Source organism: Wyeomyia smithii, chromosome 2 (genome assembly GCF_029784165.1).
Source record: "Wyeomyia smithii strain HCP4-BCI-WySm-NY-G18 chromosome 2, ASM2978416v1, whole genome shotgun sequence".
NCBI classification, from domain to species: domain Eukaryota; kingdom Metazoa; phylum Arthropoda; class Insecta; order Diptera; family Culicidae; genus Wyeomyia; species Wyeomyia smithii.
The window spans coordinates 5,120,209-5,137,454 of NC_073695.1; the positions used below are offsets into that span (position 1 = coordinate 5,120,209).

Below are 17,246 nucleotides of genomic sequence, written 5' to 3' on the forward strand. Positions count from 1 at the left end.
GGGATTATAGGATTTCTGGATCTAAGAATCTTTGAAACTCAGGATCATAGGACCTTAAATTATAAGATTTTAGTGTTCTAGGGTTTAACAGTTTTAGAATTTTGAGTTCTTAATTTTTCATGAGCTTAGGATTTTAGGATTCTGGGATCCTAGTGTCTAAGGATTCTAGGATTGTAGAGTTTTTTTTATTTTGAGGATTTATGGCTACTATTCGATCTCAAGACTTAAACTTTTTAAAATTCAAGATTTGAGGTTTTAAGATTTTTGGATTTTAAATTTTAAGATTCCGTGTTTGAAGAAGAAGGACTCGAGGATGTAACGGCCTCTTAAGGATTTGGGGATTGAACGGTTTGAGGGTTTCACAAACCTTCAATTCCACAAAAACAGGAATTTAATGATGAAATAATTTAATGATTAAGAGATTTAAGGATTGAAACCTTTAAGAATTGAGAAATTTATCGATTTGAGGATGACATATATGTTTATCAACAGTTTTTTCAAAAAAATATGAGATTTTTCTCAAAGTTTTTTTTAAATTTAGATTTCTGTTTTTTTTTTTTCTTGTGAATGGGTCATTTTTTTCAAAACACTTCTAAAATTTCTTTTTGTGCTTACACATAATTATATCGCTAATATTTTTGCAAAATTATTCAAAAAATAGGTTCTACACATCATTTTCAATGCTATGCTTTGGCCATTCCAAGTATTGAACGTGGGTGCATGAGGCAAGAGAATGTTTTTAACCGGCAACACATTCTCTCAAAACCATGCAGATTTTTACAATTTAATATTTTACTCGTAATTGTAATATTCGAATTACTCAACAAAGAATTACCAGTTTTTAAATACAGCCTTTTAAAAACTTCCTTGTAATGGTAGAAAAATGACGAATGAAGAAGATAATCTAGTATGAGCGCTGAAAGTGAAATTTGTTCCTAATCAAAGACAGTCGCGTTCATAAACTTTTTTCAATTTGTCGTGGATTACCATGTTTAAAAATCGGTTAAGAACTGATGATTTTTTTATTTGGTTAGTGAAAATATTACGAAAATTAACACGAAAACAATATAGAATAGTTACACAATTACAGTCTTGATCTATTTAATTTTTGCCTCTATTTTGCAATTTTATTTTGGATTTATTTTTTTTATTTGATCGAGTATTTTCTATTTTATGACTTTTGATTACATCAAAATTACATTCGATAAAAATATAAAAAATGAGCTTCCTATAAATTCCGTTGTTTATTTGAAAAATTATCAATTGAAAAACAGTAAAAATTGCTTTCTTCTTTTGATGAGTTTGTTGGAATAAATTTCACTGGAATTCTTCAAATATTTCCAAGAAAATAGAACCAAACTCTTCCAGAGAAATACCGGAAACATCAAATAAAAATTAACACAGTTTAAATTGTCTTCATAAGCACTCCAGTTTCGGATGCTAAAGAAAATGATTTCTCACTCGTGTACATGTAAATATCTGTTATCGAAATGTCATAATTGTCAAAAATTTCATAGAAATTTACCTTTTTTATTTTCAGGTAAGTGATCCCGATTTCGTTCCTCTAGTGAGTAAGTACTTTATCATCACCCAAAAAAGACTTAATTAGATTTTTAATTCAGTTTTTGTTTCGAACCCATTCAGTTCTTTGAAATTAAAACTGGAAAGGCCTGTCCAAGTCTAGTCTGTATTCATTGGCTATACAACTGTAGGGTTTTCTTTCTTAGCATTGGATCGTTTCAAAGCCATATTGTTATGCAAAAGTTCTCGATAAAACAACAATTTCAAGTCAATAAATCCTATCAAAACACTCCATCGCTGATGGAGACACAGAAGTACCAACACGTTACTGCTAGTCGTGCAATAGTGAAACATAATTCACCGTTCGCTCATTGCTTTTGACGGCTGAAAATATAACAAGCTTCAAGCACCTTGCAATCCAACGAAGAATCAGCCAAACAAAGATGACGTAACAAGTCACAAGTGAATTGCCATCATCTGCTCCCATCAAGATACTTTCCCCCATGGTGCGACGCAACACTTCAATTTCATCAATGTTTCTGCCAACCTATTGGCAATCTCACTTTAGGAGTAGTCCGGCTTCCTCCGGATATCACCAACTCGTACATTGTCTTCACACTAGCAACACAACCTTGTCTCCGGATAGCCGACATCGTAAGCAACATTTGCTGTCAATTTCAAATTTTAATTATTATTTATTAAGTCCTCCCATAAGTTATCCTTTTTTTTCAACAACCTGCGTGCGTTCCCCAAGGACATACTGTACCGTTTTGTGTGCGACTGTGCAGCATCAGGCGTTTTTGCTCCTCCACTTGACATTTCACACTTGTTTGGAGCTTGTAGAATGGGACCTTGGCTAAGTGCGTTGTCATTTTCCTTAACTGTACTGTGCTGTGCTCTGATGATTTCAACACGCTGCTCGTACATTTTCGCTCCCTTGGCTAATGCCAAATCATGCATATGCCACATCACCGCCCGGTATGTGTGTACTTCTCTTGGCTTTGAGACGCGCGAGGTGTCATCAATAATAAAGTTTGTTTGCTTCGCCTGTCTTCCGTATGGATGTTTACTATTGCGAACGAGCGAGCGAACGAAAAGTGTAAGGACGCTGGGAGAGGCGTACTTCTCCAAAAACAATTCTCAGAGAGCAGAGAAATGTCCTCTTCTTTTCTGTGTAAGCGGCGCATGTGTTACGAGCAGCTGCGAGAAAGTTGATGGAGAAGCTTGGTAGCTTATTGGACTCTGGGAGGTGTACGTACCACTTGATTGCATTCAGCCACTGCCCGCCACTGACGAGACGCATTGAATGACTATTCTGTTGCACAAGAGATCAACACACAGAGAGGAGATGGAGAGTGGCTTCACTGTTGGTTGGGGTTACGTAATCAACTGGTAGTTTATTTCTTGATGTTCCTTGTTAAGGCTTGTGAATGTAATGTCTAATGTGAGTTTTCTTCACACTGACATTTAATTGGTTTCTTGATTTAACAGAACATCTTAGTAGTATTGTAGTGAGAATACCTAAAATGTTTTTATTTTTAGATTGTATATTCAAATGCATCTTATAGGCGTAACGTATCTCAAATGTAAATAGTTGGAGTACAACACCTATTTGATCCGATACGCAGAAGCATTTAATCTTTTTATTGCATTGGGATTGAGCTTTGGAAGAAATTATTTCGCCGGTGTCTAAGATAGGTGTGTCATGAATTGGACACAAACAATCATCATTCAATTATATTTTCTCCACTTTCGCTGGAGAGCTTTACTGACTTCGTGCTAAGCAAATCAAAATGCACAAATTTCACGCACTGAAATTAAATTGAACATTAAATTTGCTATCGTGTGAAAAAAATTTAAAGTTTCATAACAAATTTTGTATTTCGGATTTCATAGTAGAAAATGTATCACAAGTTTAAAAAAAATGTTACAAATGATAACAAATGTTGAAAAGTCCAATGTAAAATCATCAAATGGCAAAAATGTCAAAAGAATATTGAGACTAACAAAATTGTTCTTATTGCCAAAAAATTAAAAAATTTATGAATTTTCCCGAAATTTCCAAACTCATCACCCCACTGTGTCCTGCGAGAGGCACTAACAACTCGTCGCACCCCAGTCATCAACGATGTCGCGACTCGGGCTGGCCCCAGAGTGCAATCAACTTCATCCTGTTGTGAACTCTCAGCGTGCGCGCCGTCGCTGACTCTCTCTTCGGGGTGCTGCTCAGGGAAAACACCAATTCTCTCCATTTTGCTGCGCTCGCTTCACACTCGGACCGATTGAACTCTGTACATATAGTAGACCCAGCTCCTGGCTACTGTTTTCACCAGCAGCGAGTTTAGTTTTTCGCTAGATTTTGCCAAATGTAGGCCATCCTCCGAACATCCAGCCGACCAGTAACCGTACAGTAGAGCTAGCCAAATTTTGTAGCAGCAGCAGTAATTCATAAACAACGACCGAGAAAATTTTCAATTCATAATTATCTCATCAACGACGACGCGTTTCCATCAACCATCGAGGGTATGTTTTGACGCTCGACTCGAGAGCCGACCCGTCGTGAAGCATTGTGTCTATGGTGTCTCTTCACTGTGAGTGTGGCGTAGTGCTTTGTTATTGGAACATTTTCGTAACAACATTTTTCAGCCCATATTTGAATTCTGGGACTGGTGGTGGCAGTGGTGGGTGTTCCACGAGGAGACATCATCAATCAAAATAATTCGGCGGTCCCTATCGACTAACGACAGCTAGTAGCAACACGAGCACCGTCAGCCATCAGCAGCTATGAAGCCCTAACGGAAGCGCATAGTTGCTGGTCGCTATGAATGGCCACCCATCATCCCCCAATCGAAACGAGTAAAAGAAAGCAGTAGAAGAAGAAGTTGAAAAAAAAACCGACTGTTCCGGCCCCACTCTGTCCAGGGCGGTGGGCCGTGATCGTTCCGTGTGGTGTGGTGACTGTACACTTCATCCCCCTACCGGGGCCGTAGATGCGGATTTTTCCATAGTGTTGCTATAGAAATGTTGTTATTGTTTGTGAATCGTGATGTGCTTTCTGTATCGGAATTTTCAAACAGCGACACTGCAGTGGTGGGAGAACAGCAGCGGACAGCAACAACTTGTATTGATATTGTTTTTTTTTTTGTCCTATCGCTGACAAGTCGTGCTCGGTGTGAATCGAATCGAATCGAAAGCTTGTGGCAGAGGTTAAGCGATGCGAAGCGCTCGAGTGATTAGTGTTTTCAATCGCAATATCCGAACGGAGTGACTAGCGGAAATCGACAGCAGCAGTGTTGTATCAAAGCGTATTTCGAAGAGACGCGGGCGGGGCGGTTGTTTTGTTTTGCTTTAACAATGGTTTTCCATGTGGGTTGAATAATACTTGTTAAAATCATTAGTTTCTACCTCGGAAACAGTTATTTGTTTTGTTCGACTTTTCACTGTTTACGTGTTATCATGAGTGTTATCAAGCAGCTCCACAAAACTTCGTTCTTGTTTATGTCAAATTCATTAGAGACCAAAGACCTGATACATTAGTCAGGTTATGTTTGCTTTCCTTGAACTTGATTTTGAGTTATTGTTTGGCAGTAAGAGATGCTGAAACTTACTTTGCCGGTCGATGTTTTGATATGCTAGGTATTCGTTTTCGAATAATGAAAGTGACCCACTTCGCGTTGACACGTAATATCAAAAAATTGACGGCTTTAATTACTCGTTCATTCGTTACTCCCAATCATTGGAACAGTTCAGCAATAGGTAAATTTAATTACTCAAGACAACTGCAATGATTGAGTAGCTTTAATGGCTATGTTTAAAATTCAGTTTTATTTGCGTATAAATTTTCCCTTGAGTTTCATCGGGATTTAACCAAAATAAGGGGCAAAGAAGTTATAACTGTGATGAACAATATTTCCAAACTGAAAAATACGTATTTCGGCTTATATTTTTTTTAGCCTTTTTCGGTGCTCAGGTGAACTGCCCGGTGTGAATTTCTATTGCTAATACAAGCTTAAAAGGCAAATTTACTAAAGCGACATTTACTAAAATAAATGAAATTAGAAAATAATAGAATCCACACATATTTACGATCAAAATCGACATTAATTGAGTTGAGTTAAGGTAAATTTCAAACGAAACAAAAAAAAATATCATTTTCATCGCGTGCTGATAGAGACTACAATGTCTTAAATCTTTTAAAACAAGGCAAATAATTTTTTTCGATAATCAAACCAAAATTAAACAAACACTGAAACAGTTCACCAATAGTTTTTTTTGTGAATATACAGGACAATGGCAATGAATTAAAAGCTTCTATGTAAAGCTCAGTGTAATTTGTGTTTAGATTTTCGAATTCTCTCCTAAATGAGTTGGGCATTTCTTAGTTTTAGTAAAAATATTAGAGCAAACTAAGTTATATGTTTTAAAAATATATCATTTTTATCATCTATAAGCAGACAAGTATTTTGACTTTTGTTGAAGCCTTCTTCAGTGTTTAAATGGACGGTTCAGATGTGACAAGTGAGAAGTTATATAATAAATAAGTGAAGGTAAAATATAAAATGCGACGTTATGGTTATTCGAAAACTCATTCATATTTTTCTCGAAATTTAAAACTGGACGAGACAAATTAAATGCCATTTTCATTGTGTGCTCATGAGGAACACCATGTCTAAACAAACATTTATACAGTTAAAAAAATAGTTAAACTTTTATTATGTTATTTTTATCTCAGATTCACTTCAACGTTTTGGTGTAACTTTTTTCTCATTTTCTCGCGACCTGTAGCCTCAAACAAGTTTGCTTCAACTCGTTTGAAAATTAGCCACAACACAAATGCAACGAACAAACAAATGCAGAGCTAATATCGACGCAGTAACAACCATTGTTTAGATGAAAAGAATATATTTAAAATAACTGCAAAAATTTAAAAAAAAGTATTAAGATGATAATGCGTGCCCCTGAATAAAGCTGACATTCGACAGAAATGGTTCTAGTTGTGACAGGTCGATTTTCAATGTCACCTTTCACTTTATCAATTGCATTTTGTTTTTAAGGTGTTAAGATTTTCTTTCTGGCTCATAAGAATTGAACATTTTTTTGAAGTAAATACCGTACTCGAAAAAAATACAACAGACAAAAAATGATCACCAGAAATCCATTTCATGTCGGATATTTTAGAAACCCTCAGGAAACAAATGAACATTTCTTAGCTATGTTTTTGCTAAATTGGTTTGTTCAATCTCTTCTCCTAGGATAAATGACCGTGTAATACTTGCGCCCATTCTTTCTCCAAATGTTGGTCGTGGGCTTCAACTTACCTGTTTCCCGGAGCTTTCCTTTACAATTGTCCAGATTTTTTTGCGAATTCGCCATCATCGGTTTCGCGAAATGGTACTATGCCAAATCTTGCCAGAACAGAGTCACCTCCATGTGACCGGAGAGAAAGGGCAGCAGCCGCTTCTGAAGACATTCTTTTTTATATAGGTATCTGGCCTTTGATGATGGCAAATTTGTCGACTTTTGCTTCCCGAAAATCCAGGTGAGACTTGCCGACAAAAAACTCAAGTTCCCGGCCTTGAATAATGCGTCCGCATTATTGTAGGTCGTAGTCCATTACGATGCATTTTGGCTGTAGGGCCTTCCCTTCTTTGAAGACATGAAGCCCAGCCCGCTTCATTGTCAGCTGTACGAATCAAATGAAAGAGTTGGCCTTCTTGGCCACATCTCGAATCATGAGGTTGAGATTGCGCTTGAAGTAATCCCTCATCTGCCTTGCCTTCGAGGTCGGTCGTTGTCGCTTTTCTTCGCTGTCAGCTTGCCGCTGGGTCGTCTGGGCTTGGCCTCCGAGTTATTTCACCACACGGGACTCGGTCGAGTGGTCGCGGGACTAGCCTGGGACCCTCTCACAAGTCGAAATCCACTTTGTGAAAAAAAATCAGCTAACTGTGTAGATTGTGGCACCCTGAAAATCAAATTTTAAAAACAACGTTTGCGGTAAAAAAATGGACTTTTTTCAGATAGTGATGAAAAAAAAACTAAGACAGATAATTGGATTGGATAAATTTCCTATTAATGGTAACTATATTTTCTTATTTGCAAAACAAAACTCTACGCCCTTGCGAGCGGCCTTCTGGCAGTTAACCGGAAAATTCGCCATGGCGGACGAAAACATGTTTTTAAGCTCTTTCTTAGTTTTTTTTTCATTAATTCCTCCTTTTCGCGACAAAATTGTTGGAATAGATCTTGCACTTCAAGTTTGCCCAGAAATTCTCGATCGGACGCAGCTGGGGGACGTTGGGGTACCACATCGATATTCAGCCGCTCCATCTCCTCCAACGTTCGCTTCGAGTTGTGGGCCGACGCCAAATCTGGCCAGAACACCGTGTCTTCGCCCTTATGGTATTTCTTGATGAACGACGCAACTTCGGGCAGGCACTTCGTACTTTAAAATTCCCCGTTCACGGCCAGCCCGGAGCGAAAGAAGAGCAACTTTGACATCGCTGATTGGCAGCCACAGCCGCACCTCCTTGGGGAACTTGGTCTGTGTAATAAACTACACCTCGGTGCTCACTTCCTTCGTGGGGGAGGTAAAACACGAAGTGCCCTGCCAGTCGTTGCCATCCAGGGTGAGATAGGTCTTGTCGTCCATCATCACTGCCACGTCGCGATTCGCCGGGAAAATCGACCTGACCGCTGTCGCTGCGTCATTGCCTGCAGCTCCGAGACCAGTGAACGGGACTGTCGATTCCTGACATGTATGTCCATGTCCTCCAGATACTTTTTTACTGTTTTACCGCGCCCGGCCAAGTGCACGCGGCGATTTAGCCACTTTTTCCTCAGTCTTCCTCTTCATCCTTTGAAACTTCTTGTCGCTCAGGGTCGTTGACGGTCGGGAACCGGGCTTTCTTTCGATGCTGTGATCGTTGTCCAATAGTGTCAAGATGTTAGATGCCGGAACGGGCATACCCGGCATCCACAAAGTGCCGCACGATGTTCGTTTTTGACGCGGCGGGGTACCGTTCTTTGAACGCGCACACTTCTGAACGGAGTAGCTTCACTTTTTTCGCCTTCACAGTTAGAGTTTGACTGATAGAGCTGTCAAATTTTTTTGCTAGCTCATGGGTTACTATGATTGATGATGCATGAGTAGTTTCGTCAGTGCGATTAAAGGTAAATTTATGAATAATCGGCAATTTTTGTTCATTTTTTTACCGCAAACGTTATTGTTCAAGACTAATAGTAGTAGGCCTCCTTGAACGATTTTACCACACGGCACACGGTCGAATAGTCGATCGACCTGTTGGACAGACCTGAAATATTCATGACCGCGCCCATATTTTTTTTATCGACGCACTTCTTGCTTAGAAGCCATCTCGATAACCACTTGAGAGATTGTGACAAAATTTTGCACATGTAAACATTACACCCTAAAAATAGTTTTTTTTTTCAACCATGCAAAGTTGAAAACAAAAAAAAATGCTACATCTATTTTTTTAGTACATTTTATATATTAATATTGATGTGATCAAAATTATCGAAACAAACTCAATTTTTAATCTATGAATTTTAAGCCCTATTTGAAATTTGATATTATTTTTCAACTTTTTTTCGAATCGCTTAAAATGAGAAGGCGGAAAAGATCTACGCATCGCTACGCCACTGGGAGGGAAAATAAAAATTACTCCAGATGTTATACTAGCTACAGTTTTTGCTCGTTGTACTTTAGCACCAGTGGAACTCCTGTGCCGTAATTTTAATAGGTCGTTTGGGCAAGCTAAATTTCCGGCGATGTGGAAGCAGTTGTATATGTTCCTTGTTTTTGAAATTGGAGACCGCAAGAATGTAAGGAATTATCGTGGCATTACGAGCCTTTCTGCTGCATCGAAGTTATTTGAGAAAGTTGTAGCAACTTTATTCTTGAACAGACAAAGTGCTATATTTCTACCGATCAACCTGGTTTTATGCCTGGCGTTCCGTATGTACATATAAATCTGCCGAAATTTACGTCAACCTACATCCGTGGAGCAGAAGGCGTAAGTTGATGTTATATACACTGTTTGCAACTGCACTGATGAAAGCAGCATTCGATCGCATTGACCACAAGATACTTTTGCAAAAACTTGAACGGTTCGGTGCTTCTCGAAAAGTAACGGAATGGCTTAGTTTTCATTTGCGCGATGGAACTCTTCGTATGCAGATTGATTCCAGTTTTTCGCTCCAGTTCATCAACGTTTCCGGTGTTCCTCATGGCAGCAATTTAGGACCTCTGTTGTTCATTTAATTTTTCAACGACATCGTCTTGCTACTTGGAGCCGGCTGCAAATTGCTGTATGCTGATGATCTAAAATTATACTTAGTGGTTCAATCTGTTGATGACTGCAAACGTTTACAAGCGCTGTTGGATATGTTTGTTGATTGGTCTCAACGAAATAGGTTTGTCCTTAGTGCTTCTGAATGGCAAGTTATGACCTTTCACCAAAGAAGCAGTCCAATAGTTTTCAGTTATCGAATCGATGGGCATGCTTTTAAGAGAGTAGACCAAGTCAACGACCTTGGTGATCTTGATACTAAGCTCACTTAATCAGGATTGCTCGGCTGTTATCACGAAGGCCTTACGTCAACTTGGATTTATCACAAAAAATGCTCAATATTTCAAAAATCCATATGCCTTAAAACACTTTATTGCTCGTTGGTACAGCCTCTGATCGAGAATGCTTCTATAATTTGGTGGGCTCATCAGCTAGCGTGGAACTTACGCATCGAACGTGTGCCGAAAATATTTCTATCTTTGCGGGATCCCATAAATCTTCCGCCGTATCCTGATCACTGTCGTCTACTAGGCCTAGCAACACTCAAAGTGTGCAGTGCAAAAAAAAACTCAAGCTATCATGAAATACTACAACGTATACAGCCCTAGGGTTGTATGAAATGGTGACGTGGGACTAAACACTGTAATTAGAAGGTTTTTTTGTTACAAAAGTTACAGAATCTGCAGACAGCAACGATTTGTTTGTTCTGTGGTTCAAGTATTTTTTTATACGCAGCCTCCCCATAAATTTTCTTTTTAGGAATATACCGAACAACACTCGAAAGAACTTCGATTACACTCAACGATATTGTGTAGTGATTTTTTTTTGTGCGAACAACATTTATTTAACAAGCGTGTCGTTGTTATTGTAGATGCACCATGAATTTCTGAATCAGAATTAAGATTTTGTCTTATTTAACTCTGATCAAATTAAATTTATTACATAAATCTTATTATTGAAGTAATTTCGAAGCCGTTACATAGGTTCACTCATAGGAAAACATAAGAAGATATGTTGAACAAAATTACCAACAACTTCCAGCGAAAAATCATAACAACCGACAATTACAAGGAATTAAAGTTCGAAATGATTAATTTTTGCTTTTTGTTTGAGAAGTTTTTTTCATTTGCAAACAATTACATTCACTGTAATTAGACAGCTAATACACGTAAGAATATTATTTGTTAAGTTGAAAACAAAAGTATATCATTTAACAATGTTGAAATGTGTAACAAAGATTCTGAATAGATCCTAGTGAATCGACAAAATATTCAGAAGCATTCGCTGGCTCTTAAGCTTCTATAAATTTGTATTTTCAGAAATCTACTTTTCGATCACGATCATTTAATGAATATCGAAGATAAAATGCAAAAAAAAATATATGACCGTTGCGGCACAACGCTGAAGATATACACGCAATAGCCATAATATGCTACACATGCTAGTGTCTTACACACGCTATAGCTAGCCATACACACGCAACAGCGCCATCCCTATCATCGCAAATGTCATAGCAATACAGATGCACATACGCTATATGTGCACACTGCACACACACCCAACGTTTTCACCCAACGATATCTGAATTGGATTACCGCTGGTGGGGTCCAACTCAGATCGAAGGAGCACCGAACTGAATGAAGAAATGCAGCTTCCCACTACCTCCGCCGCTGCTGCCTGATACCACCGCTCTGGTTCTGCTGCAGCTCAGTTTGGCCGCTGGAATCAGCCACCGCTGCTGATTATACGAGACCGGCCTGGTGGCCTTTCACTTGTTAACTGATGACTGCTATGAGACGACACAGGCTATTATAAAGCCCAAAGCAAAAATCCATCCGCGAGCAAACAAGAAGCGAGCTTGTGATTGGTTGAATGTGCACGACTTTTAACACAACTTTTAACTAGTTTAGTATCGAAAACATATTTAAATTATTATATGACAATCTTGCGCAATATTTCCCCTATCAATCAAGCCATTGGTGTTTAGAATCTGTTCAGTGGTAATGATAAAAGAAGCATTTTAAAACGGTGTTGAAACACCTGTTACAGCTACCGAAAGCGAGCTCGTTATTGGTTGAAAGCTGTGAGACTGTTTACAAAGTCAGATCGGTTGTATCCGTTAGTGTCGACTGTGCTTGTGAAGAGAGGTGGTGATTGGTTGCTCGGTATGATTTAGACAATCGATGTGATTTATCAATTTTTCAATAGTGTATCTCGAACAATAGGTTATTTTTGTTACATAAATTCAACCGTAAAAGAATTTCTGATCGGTTGATGCCAAAACCTCGAAATTCTGAAAAGAAATGACTGATATATAAGCGCTCAAAACCTGACCACTTTTCCCTGGTTTTCCCCGGTTGAATTACTAGATTTTCAAATTCAGGTGCCTAACTTCGATATAGACGTTAGTCCAACGTCAAAAAAATGGACCTCTTAGAACATGTGTCTAGAACCAACATTGGGAACAGAATGTTCATTCGCATGACTAGCGGACAACTCTAAGTACGACAGTGGAAAGCCTTGTCAAACGCCAAGGATTAAATAAGTATGCTTAGATGGTAGAGCGCTCACTTAGCATGTAAGAGGTACGGAAGTCGATGCCCTGCATCTCCAAGCGATAGTTTTGTTTTATCGAGTAAACTCATTTAATCAAATTATATCAAGGGCAAATTTTACTGAATAAACTGAATTCGTTTCAGAAAATTCTTCAAAAGTTGAAATGCCTTAACAAAGACGATTGTTCCGATTTTACAGTAGCGTTCTGAACGTTTTCATGTTTGCCACCAATTAAGACGAACAGAATTTTGATGTATACCAGCCGTACAACTGTAACAACGTAATAAACTGTTGCGTGGTTAAGAGTGCGCTGCATGTATACACCTACTATGTATTATTTTCTTTCGTGGATGAGAGCTCCATCAGTCAGGTTCCACTGGTTGCTAATACGAAGAAGGATCCGGTATTTTTCGTACATTCGTGTAACAAGAGGAATGAAATCTGTTTGCGTTTCGCGAAGCTGTAAAAATGGCTTAACTTGTAAAAAAGGTAGAGCTTCTTACAAAATAGTCCTGAAATAAACATCACGAAGCCGCTGCTTTTTTAGTTTATTTTCAATTCTTATTTTCACAGCAATTGAAAAAAAGCTTATTATTATACCTAACGTTTGAGGAAAACTTTACCTATTGATTAAGACATTTGTGTTCAAGTTATGTTAAGTGAAAGTAACAATGCATGCGTTCAAAACGGTACATGACACGTACCCCTCTCCGTTCTCAGCTATCGAAGCAAGCTGTTGATTGGTTGAATGCTGCAAAACTTAACCAGCAATGATTGATTTTTAACCTAACTTTCCATTAATTTACTATTGAAAATATGTGTCCACAAGTTTGGGGTAGCCTGCACTTTCCGTTCAACACATTAGCGTTTGAAAGTCGTTTTCAAAGGCTCATTTGTATTACACTTTCCACTTATAACATTCAATTAGTAAAAAGTAGCATTAGGGACTGTATCACGAAAATATCAAAAACAATAAAATCAACACTAAATACTCTCATCAAATTCACGGTTCAACAGCTTTTAAAATTCACTTCTTCAGAAATATGGGAAAAAAGTTGAAAAACGTAGTCAGAATCTATAGAAACGAGCTTCTGGCTTGAACAATTGCAACGATTCTCACTTTAGGTCTTTTTCAACTAAGATAACAAAAACAGCTTGTGGCTCATTAATCCAGAACCAGATTTAAGCCTGCAAGGTAACCCACTTTTGTTGAGGAAATCAACAAGCCTATCATTCCAGCAAAGCCAATTATCAAAGTTCTATTCCTTTTTTTGCGTCACAATGCCACAACTCAACTCACAAAGGGAGCAGATAAGCTATCTATATTTTGGAACGTCCGCATAACGTATTTGAAAAGTATTCCATCCCCTATCAGCAAAACAGCGGAAGACCGATAAAAAATAATTGCGCGGAATCCGAGTGGAATTAAATTTGGAAACCCAGAAATAAATTCATTCGAAGAAAATAAACACAAAATTTCTGCGCGAATCTATTCGCACTTCTGCGAATTTCGCCACAACCGGGAATGGATTTTTTTCAAACACAAAACCATAATCTTTAGGAAAACGATAATGTTCTCCATTCTTCTGGCTGGAATATTACTTAATTCGACTGCATATTTGTTATTGTAAGATTCATTTTGAGTTAGAATACCATAACAAGAGCGCTTCGCATTGCTGCCGCTAGAAACGGTTATCGAGTGAGTTCACGAGCACCAACTTTCCAATAGTGAAAACTACATCGCTTTCGATAAAGAAACATGATTGTTTGATTCCGTTTCCTTATTACCTACTGAAGTAGCACTGTTAACCTTTCTGGAAATACGCAGTGATTCAACCTGGTGCAAGTGAAATTGATTCAACCCCACCTTAGTGCCGTGTCCGGGAATAGAGAAAAAGAAAACTGCCAGTGCCGCGGCTCGAGTGAAAAGTAAAACCACTTATGTAACTGATGGATCGCTGCATCTGCCGGTAGTTTTGCGGTGCTCAACCCGCCAGCGAAAACCCAGTGACGCCGAAGAAGCTCCCGGTGAAATCTAGAAACCCCTCCCCGACCGAAAGTGCGGCCGGCAATGCAGAAAAAACTGCCCCTCTGATACCGTCGTATTCCGAACCCGATCTTTTCTGGTCCCGCTTTGCTCTGTGTACACTCTTACACACACACAAACACACGAAACACCGTTGAGTACCACTCCGTAAGCCTACCCTTGTGATCACATCTTCAACTGTTCCTGCCGCCAAACACTAAACCAACCAGTCGACGACCACCCACTCTTTGAAGCTAGGCATAGTGCACACACCCATTTTCAGTTTTTTTTCCTTTTGTGGACGACGCAACGCGACGGTGGTGTAAAGTGAAAGAATCAGTCTAAGGCGGTTGTCAGCTGATCTAACCGACGCCGGTGACAACGAGAAGCCGCTGTGAGTGCTTCTTTCCTGCTGGCAGGAGACACAGCTAGGAAGACAAATTATGCTGTATTTCTGAGTGCACTTCGAGAGTGAAAATTTTGCGCCGCAACCGAGAGCAGAAATTTAATCGTCACCTTTAAAAGTCACCTAGCAACAACAACAACAACAACACCAAGAGGAGCAGCAAAAATGAGTCAAAATTTTATTAACTTCTCCGAGATCAGAGGTAAGTAGAGCGGGTGGCCACGGACAAAAAAATCCAAGTGGAAAGGTATTTTCGTCTCCGGTCCGCCCGAACGAATACTACCGGGATGTGAAGTTGTTATTGACAGAATTTCACTCTTGAGTCACATGACAAATGGCTTTGTGGATTTGCCGGCCTGGCGCTGCTGTCGAGCCGCGCTTTTGAGCGACAGGCGGCAGTTATTGGAAATGAAAGACTCCTTGAAAAACAATTTTATGGAATGGGGGTGTGCGCGTTTTTTTCTTGATCTGCTCGCAATTTCCGGCGCCTGTGAAGTGGTACCGCGGGAGTGGGAGAGTAAGTCATTTCTGGTGATTTATTTTTGCCATCACTTTGAAAACTTGTTTTTGACAGTCAGTTACTTTAGATTGACTTCTTCTTGTATATTAAAAAACTGGCTAACATGATAAGACATCGTTAACTTGGTGTAGTCGTTGTTTCCCTTAAATTATTTGAAAAAATCAGAATATAGTAGGTATATCACTGTCAGCACAGCTAACTGCTCAAGCTAGTTCAATTAGATCGCATCAGATCGACAAACCAATATTTACTTTCCTCGGCCGCGTGGTCCAGTGACAATTAGTACGATCACTGTCCGGTGCAAGCTGCACCGCCTGCATTAGGAATCATTGTCGTTGAGTTAACATTAGCGCAGTTCGTCTGCGCGTGCCTTATACATATGACAAACCGATGTAAATATGGAAGTACTTGCAAACAAAAACACCCGCACTGCATCTGAAAACCGAGTGCTCTTATCTTGCTGCTACGATGTCGTGCCCACTAAAAGTCACAAACAGGCCCAGCGTCTTTTGATGTAGTGGTATAATAAAAAGAATCCTACAGCAAACATGTCAATCGTAGCAATATGTCTAGAAAGCAACTTGTCTGATAGATTTCATAAGGTTTATTGGATGGTGTCTTGAATAATTCGAACAAATCCAGCCAGCACTCGCCCGCCACTTCCGACAAATTCCGTAGACAATTTATTTTTAACATTAAGGTTATAGTCTGACTGGAATTAGCATAAGAAAAAAAAAACACAGTCGGCTTTTCGGTGGTGAAGAGCGTTCCCATGAACCTTTTAGCAGAATTTCACCTTCTCAGCAGCTGTCATCACTGGATGGATGGAGATGACATCATATAAAACTAATGTGAAAATAGAGTTTGCTGCCAGCGCCGGATTTGATTCCGACGAAAGGAATTTGTAAACCGCCAGATTGAAACAGATGGCATCCATTTTTGGGTTTTCTGTAGCGAAATAATGCGGGCTTCTGAGTTAATTCGAAGAATTCGCAGGTGATAGGGGGATTAGGGGCATAATGAGCACACGGGACGAAATGGGCACCTCTCTTTTATGCGAAACTACGCATTTCTCAATACAATATGGCATGTGGAACTCTTCCGTAGTTACTACAGTATCTCTTTATGTAGAACAAAAGTGGCTTGTCTGTTTAAAATATGGAAATATATTGAAAAAATCAACTTGGTTCCCAGATGTTGGAAAAAATATTATTATTGCGCACTACAAAATAAGCTTCTACGGTCGTTTAAATGGCTCAATCAAGTATGTAGACACATCAATTTGACGTATGGGTCGTACCCCAAATTTCACCATCATTGAAGCTTTGATTTTAAGCTATAGTTATTATTTAAATCTCATGTTAACTTTAACTAATTCGATAGGGGCGAAATGGTCACCTTTAGGTGGGGTGAAATGAGCACACCTTGTCACATAAACTCACCTGAAATTCATCTCAGTAGACTTGTGAGTTTGTCTGTTTCCATAGTCAGTGTTTGTTTACAGTGATGGTGCAAACATATATAAGAAAAGCTTTGAGACCGAATCGGCCAGAAAAAGGGACTGCAGGCAGAATTGGCCACCATAAAGCGCGCCGGGACATTCACGAAACAAGCCACCACGTATCACGGCATCTCGCGACGATTGCTAGTTTTTGATGCATTAATCCAATATGTGTTTTTCACCATTCTACGATAAACTTTTCAATTTGTGAATAGTGTACCTTTAATTATAGATAGTTAATTCAAGTTTTGCCCTGAACACAGCTTAAAATTTTTGTCGTTCAAATTGGAATAATCTCTTTCTGTTTGTTTTTTTTTTTTTTTTTTTTGAAGTAGAATACTTCTCTCAGGAAGTTCGGCTACATAGGGATGTGAAATGAAAATCTAAAACCGAAAAAAGTGAAAAAT

At 38.9% G+C, this 17,246-nt stretch overlaps 1 protein-coding gene across 15 annotated transcripts in view; it reads left to right on the forward strand.

Annotated features, from left to right (window-relative positions):
* Nucleotides 1-17,246, forward strand: part of LOC129725310 (calcium-binding protein E63-1) — a 213,899-nt gene that overhangs the window by 101,150 nt on the left and 95,503 nt on the right. Inside the window, exons 1-2 of one of the 15 annotated variants that reach the window (XM_055680945.1) lie at nt 3,859-4,112; nt 14,184-15,020. The exons of 6 other annotated variants lie outside the window; for them this stretch is intronic. In XM_055680945.1, coding sequence (XP_055536920.1) covers nt 14,984-15,020 — 37 coding nt within the window. In that variant the 5' untranslated portion in view covers nt 3,859-4,112; nt 14,184-14,983. Of the gene's footprint in view, nt 1-3,858; nt 4,113-14,174; nt 15,021-17,246 lie in introns of those variants that run through there. 8 more of the 15 variants (XM_055680942.1, XM_055680940.1, XM_055680947.1 and 5 more) reach the window with 8 other exon arrangements.